This window comes from Erythrolamprus reginae, chromosome Z (assembly GCF_031021105.1).
Source record: "Erythrolamprus reginae isolate rEryReg1 chromosome Z, rEryReg1.hap1, whole genome shotgun sequence".
In the NCBI taxonomy this organism is placed as follows: domain Eukaryota; kingdom Metazoa; phylum Chordata; class Lepidosauria; order Squamata; family Dipsadidae; genus Erythrolamprus; species Erythrolamprus reginae.
In genome coordinates this window covers 95,359,588-95,380,445 of record NC_091963.1, presented here as the reverse complement: position 1 = coordinate 95,380,445, position 20,858 = coordinate 95,359,588, and the positions used below count along the sequence as shown (strand labels likewise).

Here is a 20,858-nt window from a genome sequence, read left to right as displayed (position 1 = left end):
CCTCTCCAATTTGTATTTTACCTTATGTTCTCTTAGCTGGGATGCCATTAAGTTTCTGGATGGGACGCAATGAAGAACGCCATTATTACTGGGGAGGTTCTCCTCCAGGCCTGGGGCGCTGTGCGTGTGGCATGGAGAAGAGTTGTGCCAATCCCCTTTTCTATTGCAACTGTGATGCTGAACACTTCATGTGGTGAGATCTGATTGCATCTTCTCTCAAAGGAGTCTGGGTGATGATATATTGTGAACTGAGTATTTCTAACAAATGATGGGGGTCTGTTTATCATTCCCTATTCCAGGCGAGCAGATAAAGGGCTGCTGAATTTTGTTGACCATCTTCCAGTCACTCAGGTTGTAGTGAGCGATACAAACCGTACTGGATCTGAGGCTCAGTTCTATGTGGGTCCATTGCGTTGCTATGGAGACCGTGAGTAGTGGACACAGTGGGGGATGATGTAATGGTCTTTTTCTGCGGATCTGTTAGACTCCATAGGAGTCCTCAAGTTTATGGGTTGCATACCATGCTCAACCCCATTTTTGTAGCCCACAAAAACCCTTAAGATTATGCTGATGAAACTCAATAGCAGATGTTTTTTAAAAATGAAGTTGATATTTCCTATTGCTTTTTGATGGGAAACAAAAGTGTGTAAATATTTTATAGGTTTATCTTAATTCCTCCATCTTTTTAAAAGAAGAAAAATTGACAGGCAGAGGGTTCTGCCTTCTCTTTCTGCTCAAGTTCCCCATGTACAATTGGTGGGCCACTTATCTTTATTTATTTTTTGTATTTATATGCTGTTCAATTCAATGCGGACTCAGGGTGGCTATGATACAAGCATACCCTCTGATATCAACCATCGGAACATTGTCTTGTTTTCACCAATTGTGAGGAGAGAAAGTTATAATTCCTCCTTTGCTCTTTAATTTGACTGGGTATTTGTTTAAGAGTCACAGTTTCCTTCCCCTCATATATCAGTGGATCGTCCTTTGTCTTTCTGTAAATTTCATCTCTCACTGTCTTTTTAAAGAATCTTATATGAACTTCATTCAGTAACTTATGGTGTCGGACATAATTAGTCTGACCTCTATATATCTCATTAATACTATTCTGAATTTTCCCTTTTCCCACTTGTAACACCTCTGGCAGTACTCCTATCATAAGATTCGTTAGATCTTCTTCCTTTTTTTCTCTTACATTTTGTAACCTCGGATAAAAGTCTGATTTTTAAAATTTGACATGCATTGAGATGCCTCTTCCAGGTCCTTTTTCATCAGCCTTTCCTGTTTCTTCTAATTTTTTCTCTATATGTTCTGTTCTTTCTTCCACCACCTCTGTTCATTTTTAACAATTGTATTTTCCCCATCCTCTCATTCGCTTCATCCATATCACTCCTCATCTTGACAATAGGTTCTTCCCTATTGTCTCTTGTGTTTTCAACATCACTTCCTGCAACATATTCAGAGTAACTTGTAAACTTTGTAGAGTTATATTCATTCGTGCTTCTGATTTTTCATCCCCCCCAACGTTTCCTATAGCTCTCTGCCCTGCTGGGGAGGCTGTCATCTGCACTATTTTTTTAAACAATTTTGGAAGTTGTTGTCATGCTAGACATAATTAACTTATTAAAAAAAACCTCTTTCATAGCACCACAGACTACCTTTCCAAATCTCAAATATTTTCTTTTCTTATTGGACTTAGGTCTAGTACACAGAAAGTTACTACACTAAAAATTACTAAAAGGTTGTCTCCCAATCTATATATAGCATGGTCTTCTAACAAATACAATCAAAGAATAAATCTATAGTCAATTATAAATTCATAAAATTCATAAAATCACTGTTATATAAAGCTTAGTTAATTAATAGCTAATATATATGAGATAAATATAGGTATAGATATAGATAGATAAATAGTTAATTAAAGATTTAATAGTGGGTATTATATATAAACACTCTGAAGTTCTTCACCAATTTCACCAAAGTTCTTTACTCCTGTTTTTCACGCATGCCTTTTTGAAGTCTCTGCATTCAAAATTCAAAGTCCATCATCCAGAATTCAAGATGTCTACTTCTGTCTATTTTGCACAGTCACTGTCACTTTAGATTTTATTCCCAAACTTGAACTAGTCGTTCTTCTAACTAGATCTGCTGACAGCCACAGGCAGTTACCTGACATCCATCAGTTCACTTTCAATCATCAGCTCTAAGGCCAAGTCCCCCATAATAGCCACTGCTCACGTTTTCCTTTCCTTCTTCTATGCTTTCCGACTCCTTTACTGTCTCCCACTCACACTGCTAACTCGCCGCTTCTCTCAAATTGGAGTCTCACTTGCCTGTCAGCTTTCAGTTTCACCAATTTAATGATATAACCAGGTTAATCCTTCGTTCACACTCTCCACCAATTCTTGTTGCTGCTTCACACTTTTTTCTCCTTCATGAATCAGGCCACTGTGCCTCTGGACCTGGCCATGACAGCTGTTATTTTCTACATCAGAATTGAAGGGTTCCTCCTGCTACAATGGAGATCGCTCTTCTCCCTGTCCCCCCTGACGTATCCCCTTTAAGATTTTCACCATTCCAGGGGGATCGCTTTGCATCTACCGGTCTCCAGATATAGAACACTGGACGGTGAAAACAGAGCTCTTTTCTCCTGCTCTGCACTGCCATGCTGACCTAGAAGCTCTTCCAGGACCAAGTTATTTAAAGACTGTTATTTCTCAATCACATCTACCTGATCCCTCAGAGTGGGGAGGAAAGGAATATTATGGGTCCTCTCTCCTAAGGAGGTCCATGAAGTAGGATCAAAAAGGAACTTCTCCATGGTGGCTCCCTCCTTGTGAACATCATTCCTGCAGAGAAAAAATTGGTGCCCATTTTGGCACTCTTTTGCAAGGCCCTGAAAATCTAGTTTTACCAACAGACCTGTGCAACATCAAATTAGGATTGAGCGCCTCATAAAGCTCGTCTGATTGTTATTATGAAGGCAGATGTGGCATTTATTGCTTTTTTATTTTGTATTAGGTTTTTATCACTAGTGAGTTCTAAAACCCTTTACTAGTGGTTCATGTGCATGCTTGCATGCATGTGTGACATTTTGCAGGCGGGTGGGCCTCCCACCACTGGCACTACCGGTTCTTAGAACCGGGACGAGCCAGGAGCAGCCCACAGCTGGTTTTTATCCTAGTTAGCCACCTAGAGTTACAGAGCGAGCTGAACAGCCATATAAATGTTTGTTTGTTTGTCCATTTGTCTGTTTTTTATTTGTTCATTCCTTCAGTTTTCTCACAGTATTTTTTTTTTTCATGATTTGCAGGCAACTCCTGGAATACAGTGTCCTTCATTAGGGGAGCAGCTTTGATTTTTCCTACCTTCAAGGTCAATTACAGCCTGGATATCAGTTTCTTCTTCAAGACTTCTGCACCAACAGGCACTTTCCTAGAGAACGTGGGCCCGAGGAACTATATCCGCATGGAGCTTAACAGTATGGAATTTGGGATCCAATAGGACATACATTTTGCTTTTAACATAATGTAGCATCTTTTTTAAAAATTAGTCTATGGACTTACTGTAGTTGACTAGGTCAGTGATGGCGAACCTTTTTTCCCTTGGGTGCCAAAAGTATGCACATGCCACTGTTGCATGTGCACGGGTGCCCACATACATGCAATATCCCTCCCACACATTCCGCCACCTGCACATGCATGTATGACCTCCTCCTCCCCCCCCGTTTTGGCCTCGAATCCCAAAACAGTGGTGGGAGAAGGGAAAAGCCTCCCATCTCCAAACAGAGCTTAGAGTGTTAAAAAAGCCTCTTTCCCCAAATGGAGCTGGGAGGGGGGAGCCTCTTTCCCCAAATGTAACTGCCGGGGAGAAAGCCTCTTTCCCCAAATGGAACTGGGGGGGAGAAAGCCTCTTTCCCCAAACAGAACTGGGAGGGGGAGAAAGCCTCTTTCTCCAAACTGAGCTGGGAGTGGGGGGGAAGCCTTGCATTCCCAAACAGCACTGGGGTGGAATCTCCAGAGATCTGGGAAGACATGAGCCACAGAAAATGAGGAAAAAGCATGAGCTTATCTACCAGAAAATCAGCTGGCCAGTGGGAGGCATTTGCACATGGAAGGTGAAGCTGAGCTGGTCAATGGCTCACATGCCTGCAGAGAGGGCTCCACATGCCACTTGTGGAATTCATGCCGTAGGTTCACCATCATGGGACAAGGTCATTGATACTGCAACTCCTAAGAGTCTTGCTGGTATATTTATAATAGTGTGGTGGCGGCTATTTATTTATTTATTTATTTATTTATTTAGTTAGTTAGTTAGTTAGTTAGTTAGTTAGTTAGTTAGTTAGTTAGTTAGTTAGTCAGTCCAATACACAATGAGAGTTTTAGTGGGTATATATATATATATAAAATCTACGAAAACAAATATATATGTATATATATTTTCAAAATATTACACAGGGCAAAACCCGAACTCAGAACAATCTACATACATATACCCGTGAAAATTTACGAAAACATATATATATATATATATACACACACACACATACATACATATACATATACATATACATATACATATATACATACATACATACATACATACATACATACATACATACATACTGCCCCTACTCTTCCTGCCTTCCGTAAACTCCTTAAGACCCACCTTTGCCGTCAGGCATGGGGAAATTAAACATCTCCCCCTGGGCACGTTTAATTTATACATGGTATGCTTGTGTGTGTGTCTGTTAGTATATGGGGGTTTTTAAATCTTTAAATATTTTAATTAATTGGATTATTATGATTTGTTTCACTTGTGAGCCGCCCCGAGTCTTCGGAGAGGGGCGGCATACAAATCCAAATAATAAATAAATAAATAAATAAATAAATAAATACATACATACATATACATACACACACATAGTAAAATACATGATGATGGCTATAGAGGATATACTCACAGTAAAATTAGCAGGAAATCAAAGAGCAGGCCTCTCCAACTTGTATTTAACATAAAGGCTGGTAAAGCTATCTGTAGGTTTGTTTGTTTGTTTTGCCTCAATGAGGGTTAATGACACTGATAATAAGGTCAATTGCTGAAATAGGTGATTCTCTAATGTTCTTAGTGGTGGGTTATGCAGTGGGAGTGACTAGGGATATAAGAACAATTCAATTCAATTTTATTGCAGCTCCAAGACCTGGCAAAAAACAAGAAGGAGAATTGCACTTATGGAATATCCTCCTCTAAAAACCTCTAAGATACTCCTCAATGTGGTGGATTTCATGCATTGGCATAAATATCTGAATCAGCAGAGATTTCTTTTTGGGCAGACCTGAAATGTTTCTGTAACTCTACGATTCTCTCACTTCTTCATAGCTTCTCGAGACTTGGTCTTTGCTTATGACATTGGAAATGGGGATGAGAATTTAACAGTGCACTCGGAGATGCCATACAATGATAATGAGTGGCACGAGGTTAAAGCAGAGATCAACGTGAAAGTTGCTCGGTTACAAGTTGACCGGTTTCCTTGGGTGATACGGGCAGCTCCACCCCAGAGTTTTATCCATCTTAACCTCACTAAAAATCTCACTGTAGGTAAGTAAAAATGCTCACATGCATATGTATGTGAGAGAAAATTAAGTACACTCGTGAAATAGTTATGAAGGTTAATAAAAATAATAACTTGGCTTTTAGATTAATAGAACTGGATTGCGAGTCCAGTTTCCTAAGAGATGGTATTTATTACTCTGTAAATAAATTATATGTAATTATGTAAATCTGTGGGTGATGGAAAAAATAATTTGAATGTATAGCTCTGTTGCATAAGCTGTACTATTTCTTAGGTTTTCTTTTGGGTGCATTTCAAATAGCTGGCTATCACCTTTAAAGCCCTACATGGCATGGAATCAGGTTATTTGCAATACTGCCTCTCTCTATGATTAATTGCCCACCTCCTTAGAATGGACAGGATAGGATAAGCCTATACATTTTTCCATCTTGTGCAGTGGTCCCCAACCTTTGCAGCTTTGTGAACTGATGGTGGTGAGACAATAGTTCTGCACAAACAGCAGGCACACACCCTCTCCTAAATGGAGTGCAAGCACACTTCTGCAGCCCAGTTCTGAGCAGGCTGTGGCCCGGGAATTAGGGATCTCATGTAGTAGAGTTGTCTTTTCTGTTTCTGCCTCTTCATTATGGAACATCCTTCCACAGGTGATCTGGAAGTCTCACTTCCTTTAGTCTTCCGGAAGACTATCAAGACCTGGCTTGTTACTCAGGCACTGTGATAGAGTGGATAGGTTGCTAAGTCATTCCAAGGAAATGAATGAGGCATCAGGTTTTTGTTTTACAGTTTATCATTTTTTTTTTAAATGAGGTTTTGTTGTGAACCACCCAAAGTTGCGTTTTAAGACAGGTGATCATACAAATATTTTAACTAGATTAAATAATTAAAATATATAATCTTTGGGTATATGACTAAAAAGACTGAAAGAACTAGCTCACAGTAAAGCATAGAGGGCAGAAGAACCAAGGCTATGGATTATGAGGAACTAAAACAGGCTAGACAGCGTGTAGATAAGAAAGTGCTTTATCCTCCTCCATAGATCACAGTACCAAAACAATGAGAAAAATAAGTATGCCAACTTTCTAGTTGAATCAAAGTGGCTATTTTTGGTTCACTTTTTATTTATTTATTAGATTTGTATGCCGCCCCTCTCTGTAGAGGCCCAAATCCTCTGAAAGCAATAGAAAACTGTACACAACCTATTATTGTACTGCTATCCCTTCAATTGTCCACAAAATAGGAGAGAAATTCCAGTTCTTAGAAAACAAAATATGCTTGAGCTAAACTAAAGCACATGGATCTTCTTTGCAGAGGATAATAAGCATCTAGGTCTATAATGTCTTAGGCCTGTTATGTAACTTGTTTAAAAAGAGATGTTCTTCTCTGTTTCTCATTAGAAAAATATAACTGGACCACTAATTTACCTCAGTTTTGCTTAGGGTGGTTTTAGGCTTTGTGGAGAGCAGAGCCAATAATATTCAGAGATGCACATGCAGAACCTGATGCAAAGAAAAGTGTACTGGATATAGAATTCTGAATCTTTGAATTTCCTTTTATTGTGTGAACAATGTAGATTTTACTTTAAAAAAATATAATTAGTCCTGGATGTTTCTATTTCAACAGTATATTTAGTGGAAGAGTTAATTCATTTTGTTTTGCTTATTAGTGTTTAAACAACAGAATCCACCTTTTATCAACTGAATAACAGATGCTTGCAGTAACGGGATTTTGCACAGAAGCCTTTTCTTAATTTGGGAAAGGTGGAACATTTTAAAAGCAAGCTCAATGTCTTATTATTGTTCTTAGAATGGGAATCACCCCATGTATTTGGTGACAGTTGGTAAGGAGAAATACAAAAACATATACTTCAATAGTCTATGAAGTGTGAGGTATGAAGAGCTACTGGATTATATAGAAGACAGGTCTTTTTGAAACTTCCAGGATCCAACTCAATGATTTTTTAAAAATATTTGGTTAAAACCTGTTACAATAGTTTGCAATGCAAGATAGATTTGATTAAGCTAGCTAGACTCCTATGTTTTTAAATACAGCCATTTATTTCTCCTTCTGTAGGAGCTGCTGAATACAACTTGCATCCATTTTTGGGGTGTTTGAGAGGTTTGCACATGAATGGAGTGACCCTAAATTTGGAGGGGAAAGCCAATGAAACAGAAGGGGTTCTGGTAAACTGCACTGGGCATTGTCGAAATCCCTTGGTACCGTGCCAGAATCATGGCCAATGCTGGGAGCACTACAGCCACTATACATGCAACTGCACAGTTTCTGCATTTGAAGGACCTTTCTGCAATCACGGTGAGAGCTGGGACTGAGGGCAGGAGAGGTGGCATAATTTGCATAAGCTGCCTTTCCTGGCCTGATTGATCTATCTATCTATCTATCTATCTATCTATCTATCTATCTATCTATCTATCTATCTATCTATCTATCTATCTATCTATCTATCTTTTAGATTTGTATGCCGCCCCTCTCCGCAGGCTCGGGGCGGCTCATAGCATTGATAAAAACAGTATACAATGACAAATCTAATATTAAGTCTAAAATAACAATTTTACATTAAAGACCTAAAAAACCCCTTATGAACAATAAAATAATGAAGGCTTATATTTTAATACAAATATGTATAAGAATATTATTGCAATTACATAAATATGATTTAAATAACAAATATTATACTATCATTACTACTTGCATGCAAATGAATGATACCCAGATGCCTCACTGTTCATGTATTGATATTGATGGATATTCAAAAAGAAGAGAAAAGGGGGGAAGGGTCCTTGGCTTGAATGTTCAGAGCAAAGGACCTCCTCACAGGCCTGAACAAGCATATTACCATTGTCTTTTTTTTCTAAAGGGCTTTTAGAGACATTGGATAAAACTTAGTCAATGTTATAATTTGTTTGTTTGCCTTGGCCATCTGTGGTGCCACAAAACTTCTTGAGAGGTTTGACAGAATAAAACAAGTAATACAATACAAAAAAACATACACACAAACATTCCATACATAAAACTACATAGACAAGGGGAGATGTCTCAGTTCCCCCATGCCTGACGGCAGAGGTGGGTTTTAAGAAGTTTATGAAAGGCAAGGAGGGTGGGGGCAGTCCTGATCTCCAGGGGGAGCTGGTTCCAGAGGGTTGGGGCCACCACAGAGAAGGCTCTTCCCCTGGGTCCCACCAGCCGACATTGTTTAGTCGACGGGACCCGGAGAAGGCCAACTCTATGGGACCTAACCGGCCGCTGGGATTCGTGCAGCAGAAGGTGGTCTCGCAGATATTCTGGTCTGGATATTCTGATGTCCTTTGGATACACTGGGCTATGCTAGCAGGAAAGTAACCCAAGAGCCACCAAGGCCAGAAAGAAAGAGAAGTCATGCAAAAGAGGGAAGTGGAAAGAAAGCAGTTATTTTTCCTGGCTTGGGATTTGTCTTCCCTTAACTGTTTTCTTATTTTGTTCTTTCTTGGCAGACATTGGTGCCTATTTTGAACAAGGCATGTGGGTGCGCTACACTATCCTAACAACTCCCATGTCGGTGGTACAGGAATTTGCCAACATAGTCCATCAACCAGTTCAGCCGTTCCCTGGCTACAATGTGACCGGCGAGGAAGTGGGGCTCAACTTCCGCACCACTTCAGCTCCCGCAGTGCTTCTCTACGTCAGTACCTTTGGCCGTGACTTCATGGCCATTTTGATCCGTGAGGATGGTAAGCATGATTTGGATAGCTTCCAGATGGTTTGTAGAGTTGACACCTTTTTTCTTCCTCTCAGGTTGGCACTAAGCTTACTTTCCATCCCCTTCCTGTGTCTCAGCAGAAAGGATAGGAGTCCTTTTCTCACCTTTCAGGGTCTTGAAAAAAGAAGGCACTATCTCCACTACCACCACCCCCCGAAACCTTTCAGAATGTTGATGATTTAGAGAGGTCAATTATAAATGTCAGATTGTCCTACTTATTGAGAAGAACATTTCATCAGAATATTCCCTATGATCAACCTTTAACACTAAGACTATTTGACATATGACTGTTTCACCAGCTTCTTAACGGGTTTTCTCTGAAAAGAAACTATTTCTTTTTTTAAAAATCTGCATTTCTTGTAATAGTCCCAAAGAAATGTGGTTTGTGCAATAAAAATATCATTCCAAAGAATATGTTTACTTTTTGTTTTATTTCCATGATGGCTTTCCTTGGGGAACTGTTGGCAGATTTCTCTTACTAAGACAGCTTTCTGAATTGAGTAAATGAAAACAATAAAAAGGCAGTGCCCACCCTAGGAAACTTTAAGAAATAGATTGAAAATTACACAGATGAAAACGTGCAATATTATAGTCCTCCAGTGATATGTTCCTCTGATCATTTTATCTTAAAGACTGTTGGAAAGTTAGAAAATAAGATACCCTAAATCAGAGGTTCTCAACCTGGGGGTCGGGACCCCTTTGGGGGTCGAACGACCATTTCACAGGGGTCGCCTAAGACTATGGGAAAAGACAAATTCCCCATGGTGTTAGGAAGTAAAGCTTCTATTCTGGTGCCTTGGAACATATTTTTACAATCCAACAAATCAGGCGTTTACAGTGGGGGTGTCCCTCTGACCTGTGTTGGGAGAATTGCCGCTACACTTATGGTTGGCGGTCACCACAACATGAGGAACTGTATTAAAGGGTCACGGCATTAGAAAGGTTGAGAACCACTGCCCTAAATGAACAAAGGGTCAAACCTCTGGATAATAATGTACGCCTTAAAATATAGGCGTCATTTTCATAAAAATGATGGGTCAATTTTGACATGACAGACATTTATCAAACTGCTAAAGGCTTTGATGCATTGAACAAATTATCTTCTCCTAGTCCCTCCCTCCCAAGTGGATTTTACTGTTGACAGTACAAAATATGACGTTGCTATTTTGTACTATTATAGAAGTCAATGCTATACAATACAATGATGTTCATTTAGAGATGTGTCCCCTCCCCCAAGCTTAAGAAAGAAATTATTGGTTATTGTTAGTGATTAAAAATTGTGTAGATATTGTAGTTCTGTCCTGTTTTAATTTCCCCAAAGTATCGGAGGAACATGTTGGAAGCAAAATAGAGTATTGGTGGAATCTGGATTTTGTCCAGATTCAGCAGAATTCTTGGCCTCTTAAATATAGAAAAATTCCATTTGATAAACTGAAATTATGTTCAGTCTGCTCAGTGTTCTCAATGGTGGTGATCTTCCTTCCTTCGTTTGCTGGTTAGGATTCAGAAGGCAAACTCTTGGTTACCTTGTATGTTAATGCTTTTCTCATAGGTACCCTACAGCTACGTTATCAACTGGGGATCTTCCCTTTCAGTTTGACCCTGAGCACACGCTCAGTGGCTGATGGGCAGCCACATAGAATCAACATTACTCGTGTCAATCGGACTTTGCACACACAGGTATCTACAGATTTTTATCCATCACATGGATGGGATAGGGTGATAATTCTTGATTAAATAGAAAAGAGGGCAGTAAAACTTTCTCCTTTTAATGGAAAATAGGTTATCTTTGAACTGAAGGCATTTATGTACAAGTCCGTATAATTCTCTTTTGGATTTTAGAGAATCCTCTTAGTATCTTTCATCTTCTCTCTCTCTCTCTCTCATCTAGTTGGATTATTATCCTCCCATGATAAATCAGTTTTCTGTCTTTGTGGATAGCAAACTTGATTCTCCCAAGTCACTCTATCTTGGCCGCTTTATGGGTAAGTACGAACAATAGGTCCTGCCCGTTCTTGGTGCCCCTAGGCCTGTTGCCATTTTCTTAGGATTTCTATCCATCCTTCATGGCATCTCTATCTCATATTACAACGCTTTATATGTTTCTAAAACGCAATGCATTCTTATCTTCAACTTCAAATTTGAATTATATTCTTCCTTTCATTTTTCTGTATTCTTCCTGTTGTTTCCCATCCTCTGTATCTTCTTTGCAGGATAGCAATGTTACCTTAGCAAAACAATATCAGTTCCAAGACAGAATGGAGAAAACAAACAAAGAAAAAAAGGTGATTCCACACAGGTTGTCCTAATTTTGCAACCACAATTGAGCCAAACATTTCAGTTGCTAAGCAAGACTGTTGTCAAGTGAATTATGCCCATTTTTATGACCTTTCTTGCCACAGTTGTTAAGTGAATCACTGCACTTGGAAAGTTAGTAATACAGTTGTTAAGTGATTTTCCCAATGGCTCTGCTGTCAGAAGGCTGAAAAAAGATGGTTATATGATCCCGAGAAACTGCAACTGTCGTAAATATGAGTCAATTACCAAGCATCTGAATTTTGATCGCATGACTATGGAAATGCTGCAGTGGTCATAAGTGTGAAAAAAGATCAAGTCACCTTTTTCAAAGTTGTTGTAACTTCAAACTTACAATGAATGCAAGTTTGGGGCTACTTGTGTACGTGGTAACAATGTACAATAGCGTTCATGCAGACCTTGTGATACTAATGGTTTTATTGATATGCTTTGCTATTGTCTTCTTCTGGGATATGTTTGCAATTTCCTAGCATTTTAGAAATCTAGCCTATAAACCTGAGATTTTTTTGTGATTTCCTATCCAGGTGCTAACTGATCCTATTTAGCTTTTCCTCCAAGATTTCCCACAGTTGGTTAGATTCCACCATATCGACGAAAGATTGTAATACACATTCTCTTTCAATTAAAAATATAAAGAAACAAGAATGGTGGTTTAACACAGTGATGGTGAACCTTTTTTGGTTTGTGTGCCAAAAGGGTGTGTGTCCTTGTGTGTGCGCATGCCCACACCCCTTCCGCCCTCCCTACACACATGCACAATTCCCCTGTCAGTGTTCCAGTTAACATCTAGGTTTAAATCAGAGTCCAAGGCAAAGACTTTCTCAAAGTTCCAATTTATTCTTAGAACCATCTTGGCATGTCTCTGGGGAAACCCGGATCTGATTTCCCCAGGATTTCTATTTCCAGATTACAGTTCATTCTCCTGTCCCCACACCCAGGGGTGGGCTGCTGCCCAGACGGGGTGGAATGCAGTGGGGTAGCGAAAATGGAGCTCCAACCCAAAGCACCCAATTTGCACTGAAAGATATTGAAAGAAAATGCAGGGCATCTTGCATAAGCCACGCCCACAGTGTGGTAGTAAAATTTTTGGTAGCCTTTCACTGCCCACACCCACCAGTTCGTCACATCCACCATTAATCTTCTGCCACCAGGTCTCTGCACCCCTATCTTTTTTTGTCCCAGTACTGACAAAAGATGACCTTGAAACTCTAAAAGGAATTGATTTTTTCTACCTCTAACTCAGTGAAGGGTTGCCGGCTCCTCCCACTACCAGTGCACTTCCTGTGCTGCTCTGCGTCTCTGGCGGGCACACATGCCTGCCGGAGCAAGATTTTGCTTCTGCACATGCGTACTGAACAAAATCTCACGAGAAGATGTGTGCACTCATGAGTTTTCGGTGGAGTTTTTGCTTTCGCACATGTGCGGAAGCAAAAAAAATGGCAAAAATATCACATGGCTGCACCTCTCGCGAGATTTTGCTTCCTGTGCATGCACAGAAGTAAAATCTTGCACTGATGTGCACGTACACCTGCCGGTCACTCTTATCTGTGTGCGCATTGCCATTTTCCCTAGTGGAATGCCCATCCTCCCCATCCAGATAGGAACACAATACTCCTCTAACTCCTCATGCAAGCGGCCCTCCCACTTCCCGCAGCAAGAAACATTCCAACAGAACATAGCATAATGTAGCAGGCCAAGACCTCCAAGCATTCTGCCTTTGACTTCACTCCATTCTCGCGCTTATGCATAGGACTCACTAAAGCCTGGGATGGTGAATAAATGGGCAAACTGGAAGTTCGGAAAAACGGACTTCTGGTTTGCCTATTGTGCTGTTTTTTGCACTCCGGAGGGTTCAGGGAAGTTTTCTGAAGTCCCGGAGTGTGAAAAATGGCCAAACGGGCAAACCAGAAGTTCATTTTCTGAACTTCCGGTTTGCCTGTTTTTCACACTCCAGTGCTTTAGGAAGTTTCCCTGAACACTCCGTAGTGCAAAATACAGCACAATGGGCAAACCGGAAGTCAATTTTTCTGAACGTGCAGTTTGCCTGTTGGTTGTTTTCTTTGCACTCTAGGGCTTCAGGGAAGCTTCTGTGAAGTGTCCAGAGGGCAAAACAGCCTTCCCCAATGCCGAAAATCAGCTGGCAGTGTGTGATGTAGAATACAGTGATAGTTTTAGAAAGATCTAATATCTAACAACTCACTCCCTGGTTATATGATGCAAAGGTCAGCATATGTACTTCTCAATACACATTGCCCCCCTGCCCCCACCCTGATATAATAGGAGGGAGAGAATACACACATACACAATATATATACAGTACTGGTTAGACCTTCACACCCACACATGCAATACAGGCATAGCCATCCAAATGAGAATTTCCAAGGATTAATGGAAAAAGAGATACCAGATGTTCAAGCTGGCTTTAGAAAAGGTTAAGCGCTGCAAGACATTATTGCTGATGCCCCTGGATAATTGAGAAAGCCAAAGAACATTCAAAAGGACACTCTCCGTATGTGCTTACGGTAATTGATTGTGTCACAGTCACATTAAGCTGTGGAAAGTGCTCAGAAAGATGGGGATCCCTTTTTCCTGATACCTCATTATTGTAAATATTAAATCTGATATCTTAAAAAAGAAAAGGATATAGAAATAACAAACCAAGAGAATGACCTGGATAATTTTTTTGCTATAATGGATTTATAAGAGAAGCTTGCTAAAACTTTGAAGAATTTTGTGAGAAGAGGCAAAGAAAAAAAAAAGCAATCAAGTTCTAGGACCTTATTTCTCCCTCTCCCGATTCTGACTTGAATCTTGTTTTTTTGCAGGTGTGGCTAATCGGCACAAAGTGCATTCTCTTTCCTTTCCAAGACACAATAAAATAATTTCTCTGTATTCTCCAGATTAGCATCCCCCACTGTCTTCACTGCCCTTATCATAGTCCTTTTGTTTTCAAATAGATAGTCCTTATTATAAGAATAGAAGAGGGAAGGATTTTTCCCCTTTTTTTTCCTATCTCACCATCCTAATCCTTTTGTTTCAATTCAGGCTTTTTCTGTGTGTTAAAAGGAAAAGAGAAGAATGAAGCAAGTACAGTGATACCTCTACTTAAGAACTTTTCTAGATAAGAACCGGCTGTTCAAGATTTTTTTGCCTCTTCTTAAGAACCATTTTCTACTTAAAAACCCGAGCCTGGAAAAATTCCCCAGGAAATTTGAGAGCGTCATAAAGGCCTGGCCAGATTCCTGCCAATCCTTTAATCCCGGGCTTTTTCGGGCTGCCAGAGGAGCCTTTCGGTGGTGCCTAAGGAGGCTTTGGCAGTCCAGAGTGAACAAAGCATATTCTTTCTCTGGGCTCTTGGAGAGGGAATAAACACCTGCCAGCGCCCAGAGAAAAGAAATGCTCTCTTCGCTCTGGGCAGCGACTGTCCTCCTCCTCTTCTTCTTCCTCCTCCTCCCACTTAAATTCCGAGCTTTTATTTCTTTCCTAATGGTTTTGCATCCATTATTTGCTTTTACATTGATTCCTATGGGAAAAATTGCTTCTACTTACAAACTTTTCTTTTTAAAAACCTGGTCACGGAACAAATTAAGTTCTTAAGTAGAGGTGCCGCTGTAGTTTTAATTTTGTCCTCTTCTCTGTCATTGTCCACAGAGACAGGAGTGATTGATCCTGAAATCCAGAAATACAATACGCCAGGTTTCAAAGGTTGCATCTCAGGAGTGAAATTCAACAGCATTTTGCCACTGAAAGCCATATTTCGGTCTAGTGGCAACAGTCCTTCTTACGCCATCAGTGGAAAGCTGGTAGAATCCAACTGTGCTTCTATGCCTTCCAGCTACATTAGGGTGCCTTCTGAGCTTGACCCTTGGTACATAGATCCAGGTAAGGCAGCTTAACATGACAATTTTGAAAAAGCTGGGCCTGAGTTCCTATCCTGGAGTGTCTATGGTGATTCTCAATCATCCAGGACATGTTTGTCCCAAAGTGCCTTTTTAAGAGCTAACTGGACTTTCTGTTTTTATTTGAAGACATTTTGCTTCTCATCCAAGAACCAAAGAAGTTTCTTGGATGAGAAGTGAATCATCTTTAAATAGATTTAAACTTTAAATCTTTAAAGATTTAAATCTTTAAACAGATTTAAAATCTTTAAAAGATTTAAATCTTTAAACAGATTTAAACTTAATATTAACCGCTCCAAACTTGACTGTAAAAAATATGACTTCAGTAACCGAGTTGTCGAAGCGTGGAACTCATTACCTGACTCCATAGTGTCATCCTCAAACCCCCAACACTTTACGGAAGGCACTCTAATGCACTTGTACTCGCCCCTTACTGACCTCTTAGGAATCTGGATAGGCCAACCGTGGATAATCCAAGGATAGAGTGCCTTCTGTCCCCTGTCCTATTGCTCTCCTATATCTCCTATACCTTTCTTCTATTCCTATATCTCTTCTATTATTTCATTGATATGTTCTATTCCTATAACTTCTATTCTTTCTTAGATATATTTTACTATAACTTTCATCATGTATTATTATTATTATTATTATTATTATTATTATTATTATTATTATTATTATTATTATTATTATTATTATTATTAATTGGATTTGTATGCCGCCTCTCTCCGGAGACTTTTACTATATGTATACTGTACCCACTAAAACCCTCATTGTGTATTGGACAAAACCAATCAATCAATTAAAAAAAAATATCTTCAAAGTCCAGTTGGCTGTTGAAAAAGCACCTTTGGGATTATCCTGGGGTGCCAACTCTATAATCCCCAAAATGAATAGAGTGCAGTTTTGTGCAGGGTGTTTTTTGGAGGCAAGACTTCACTAAGGGGTACATCTGTTTTTTCCTTTGAGTGTGGAACTTTGTTCAGACAAATGCAATGATATTGCACACTGGGGAGAAGGATTCCTATAGTGGCAATCATTTTTTTTAAAAAAAGGAACAAAACAGGCAGGATGACTGAAAGTGGAAGGTATTCTGCAGGTGCAAAGCAAAGAGTTTTGTCTTAGAAGAACCTGCTACATACCCCCTCCCCCCCGCTCCAGATGCCTTGACAGAAGAGCATGTAGGATAGCTAGGAGGAGAGGAGATAGCTCTCAAAATCTGGGAATAATTCAAGGTAGCAAATATATCCCATACACCTCCTTCCTCCTATTTTCCCCATAGCAACAACCCTGTGAGGTGGGTTAGGTGGAGAGAGAGTAATTGGTCCAAGGAAACCATCCATGGATGGACTGATCCAATGAGATCAAAGAGCTGAAGCTAGAGGAGTATATCAAATGTAGTTTTAATTTTTTATTTATTTATTTTGTCCAATACACAATAATACACAATGAAGGTTATAGAGGATATAGTAGAGAAGAAATATGAGATATAGGAGAGACTATATGACAGCGGACGGAAGGCACTCTAGTGTGCTTATGTACGCCCCTTACTGACCTCTTAGGAATCTGGAGAGGTCAACCGTGGATAGTCTAAGGGTAAAATGTTGGGGGTTAGGGAATGATACTACGGAGTCCGGTAATGAGTTCCACGCTTCAACAACCCAATTACTAAAGTCATATTTTTTACAGTCTAGTTTGGAGCGGTTAATATTAAGCTTGAATCTGTTATGTGCTTTTGTGTTGTTGTGGTTGAAGCTGAAGTAGTCAGGACATTGCAACATATAATTGTACATGGTCTTTTTTTATACTTGTAGTGGACTTCTTATACATCCACGATGATGGCTGGGTTGCAGTTATTATTGGAGGTGAGTTATCAAGGTGGAAGATGAAAAGGGAGTGAAAGCTATGGGAAGAGCCCAGAGATGGCTAGATTAAGCTGTTAGGTTCCATCTGCAACTAATTACGGTTCCCCCCCTCCACAGTTATTCTATTTATTTATTTATTTATTGGATTTGTATGCCACCCCTTTCCGTGGACTCGGGGTGGCTAACAACAGTGATAAAAGCAGCATGTAACAATCCAATACTAAAACAACTAAAAAACCCTTTTTTATAAAACTAAACATACATACAAACATACCATGCATAAATTGTAGAGGCCTAGGGGGAAAGAATATCTCAGTTCCCCCATGCCTGATGGCAGAGGTGGGTTTTAAGGAGCTTACAAAAGGCGAGGAGGGTGGGGGCAATTCTAATCTCTGGGGGGGAGTTGGTTCCAGAGGGCTGGGGCCGCCACAGAGAAAGCTCTTCCCCTGGGCCCCGCCAAACGACATTTTTAGTTGACGGGACTCGGAGAAGGCCCACTCTGTGGGACCTAACTGGTCGCTGGGATTTGTGCGGCAGAAGGCGGTCCCGGAGATAATCTGGTCCGGTGCCATGAAGGGCTTTATAGGTCATAACCAATACTTTGAATTGTGACCGGAAACTGATCGGCAACCAATGCAGACTGCGGAGTGTTGGTGTAACATGGGCATACCTAGGGAAGCCCATGATTGCTCTCGCAGCTGCATTCTGCACGATCTGAAGTTTCCGAACACTTTTCAAAGGTAGCCCCATGTAGAGAACTAAATCTAATTCTTTAATTTCTCATTCTTTCCCTACTTCTGCTTTTCTTTCCAGTTATCTTTTTCCTGCTCCTTCTGCTGGCAGCAGCCCTTCTCTTGATGTACCTTCATCATCACCGTTACAAGGGCTCCTACCACACCAATGAGCCAAAGGCTATCCAGGACTACAACAGTGGTGGAAGTAGTAGTGGTGGGGGGAGTACCAGGGGCAGTGGTAGTGCTGAACCTGCCACTCTCCCTTCAGCTAAGCCTGTTGCCTCTCGGAAAGATCAAAACTTGCCACAGATCCTGGAAGAGTCAAAAACAGAATAGCCAACTGGAGCCTGAGGGATTCATCTTCTACTCGTTGGTGCTGGCTGCAGCCTCTTGGCAAGACCAAACCCAAACTGCCAATCGTGCCACTTGCTGGGAGACTGATTTCTGCCTCCACCCTTCACAGCGTGATGAACTGCCTGGTGCTTCGCCTTGTTCAACTTGCACATCCTGTGGTGTTGCTATATTTCCCAGTTGGACCTAGTCCTTACTGGCAAGTGTCTAATCCAAGTTATTTCTGCCTCCCTCCATTTCATTCAGAAGGTAATTGTATTTAGTTAACTGTGTGTTCATTCATTTATGGGACTTCCATAATGCCTCAATTGATTCCAACTGGATATGTTTTGTATCTTTTGAAAAGTTTTAATTGGTGCCTGGGTAGTTGCCAAAACTATATCTATCTTTCCTCAAGTGGTAACCCTTCTCCCTACCTCTGGGCCCACTTTTTTTTCATATCCCTTCACCATTTTGGTCCTGCAGTTTCTTCTTACAGTGGGATGGGAAGGCAAAGGTGATTAGTAACATACTGTTTCCTGAGGTTTCAGCTCCAGTTTGTTAGAGCAACTTATAGCTAAATTCCGGGGCTCCTTCCACAATTCAAAGAGAGACATGACTGTCAATATACACTTCTTTTGGGAAAATGCAATGCAAAATTCATGCTGGCCTTCTCATATGCGATGCGTTAGCACATAGTCTTCCTGCTTAATTGCTTAGCATAAAAAAAGCCATTAGTCAAGCCATGTAATGTAGCATATGTAGAGCCTGGCACATTATATTGTGCCCTGAAAGAAAACAATGTGCAATATAGGTATATTTGCCTGCTGATATATATATATATAAAAATACACATGTATGTATAGCAATAGCGCATGAAAAAAAGAATCACTTGCACTTTGCTACCACTTGCTGCTTCATAAATCAGGGGTTTTGAGAATTTAAAATTCTTTCTACATTTTGTTCGTGTTTTAGTTGTGAGCTATTAGGAGGACTAATTTTTTAATGGTATTGTTTGTATAAAACACAAAATCCTGATCTGTTAAAAGTGAAGTGATAGTCTGTGTAGTCTGTTGTATGGTGGAGGAGGGATATTATTACCAATAACATCCAGCCCTCTTCTTTCACTAAGTTTACTTGTTGATTATAAGAAGATTCTATAACAATGGCCAAATGTATTTAATTTATCCAAAAGCCTGGGCATCTTCCTGGGCAGTTTATTTTTTCTAGAGTGGTTTGGGGAAAAAAAGTAAAGACTAACTTGTAAAAATAAAGGAAAAAAACAGGGTGATAAATTATCTGGTTATATATATTTGGGTGTGGGTTAGGAGAGGGAAAAATACATTTTGAATGGTTATGGATAGAATATGTTTTTCTCCAAGCAATATATGTATTTTAAGACTTACTTCCCAACAAAAATAACAGCACATTTCCTATTAATTAATTATTACTACCGTAGCATACTGCATCCTTTCTGTGAGTGTTCAAGGTAATTTGCACATAGTCCTTCCCGAGGCAAGTGTCTTCCCAACATCAGTTAGACTGAGAGCGACTGGCTAAGTTTGCTTAAGTGAGGACATGAATTGATATCTTCCAAACTTCTGGTAACCCTATTTCACTTTTCTGGTTGTTCATAATTAAGGAGAAAAAATACCCAATTTCAAGATTAATTTTCTACTCAAATCTAGTGAGAGTCTATTGTTTGGAGAAGTCTTTGAAGGGTTAACTTTCTCTGGGAAATCTGCATAATCGGCAGGGAACCTGCATTCTAAAGATTACTTTTCCTGGTAACTTTGCAAGATTGGACATTTTTTTGTGATGGCTCTTTAGATGCCATTTCTGGGAAAGAAAACATCACTACTGTATTGTACTCAGTTTTCTGAGAATATTTTGCAAAGTATTTGAATACTTTTAATGCTGTCCTATCAGTTGAGTGGATTTATTGAGCTAAAGTTAAAGAAGTGACACATTCCTCCTGCAAGGCTTACCTCTGGAAAATTAGTTGTGAAACAGTGTTCCAAATTAATAAAGGCATAAGAACTTGGACCATTAGCTTGGACCACCCCACTCAATGAATAACAGTGTGTTTAAGATGGGCCACAATTTATTTCGTAGCCAAAGCCTTGTTCAAAAGTAAAGCTGCATTTCCAATAGATGTTCAATAAACAGGGAATTTAAATGCTAAAATAATTGATGCCACTGTAATGCACTAGGATTTCAGTATTCCAGCTGAAAAAATCTGAATACCTACTAGATTGCAGCAGTTTCTGTTATTGTTGCTTGTGTTTGTTTGGAGTTTTGCACACTATTTATGATAGCCTTAAAAAGTATATGATTATTATTATGTGAGGTTTTTCAAGAACTCTGAACATCCTCAAAATCAATTATAAT

At 39.8% G+C, this 20,858-nt stretch overlaps 1 protein-coding gene across 1 annotated transcript in view; it reads left to right on the top strand.

Moving 5' to 3' along the window:
- CNTNAP1 (contactin associated protein 1) overlaps positions 1–19,762 on the top strand; it is a 52,537-nt gene extending 32,775 nt beyond the window's left edge. The window contains exons 14-24 of the mRNA XM_070726561.1: positions 37–193; positions 300–427; positions 3,314–3,481; positions 5,380–5,598; positions 7,643–7,882; positions 9,058–9,294; positions 10,876–11,003; positions 11,215–11,308; positions 15,291–15,521; positions 17,353–17,403; positions 18,217–19,762. Coding sequence (XP_070582662.1) covers positions 37–193; positions 300–427; positions 3,314–3,481; positions 5,380–5,598; positions 7,643–7,882; positions 9,058–9,294; positions 10,876–11,003; positions 11,215–11,308; positions 15,291–15,521; positions 17,353–17,403; positions 18,217–18,473 — 1,910 coding nt within the window. The 3' untranslated portion in view covers positions 18,474–19,762. The remainder of the gene's footprint in view (positions 1–36; positions 194–299; positions 428–3,313; positions 3,482–5,379; positions 5,599–7,642; positions 7,883–9,057; positions 9,295–10,875; positions 11,004–11,214; positions 11,309–15,290; positions 15,522–17,352; positions 17,404–18,216) is intronic.
- Positions 19,763–20,858: the final 1,096 nt, after the last annotated feature.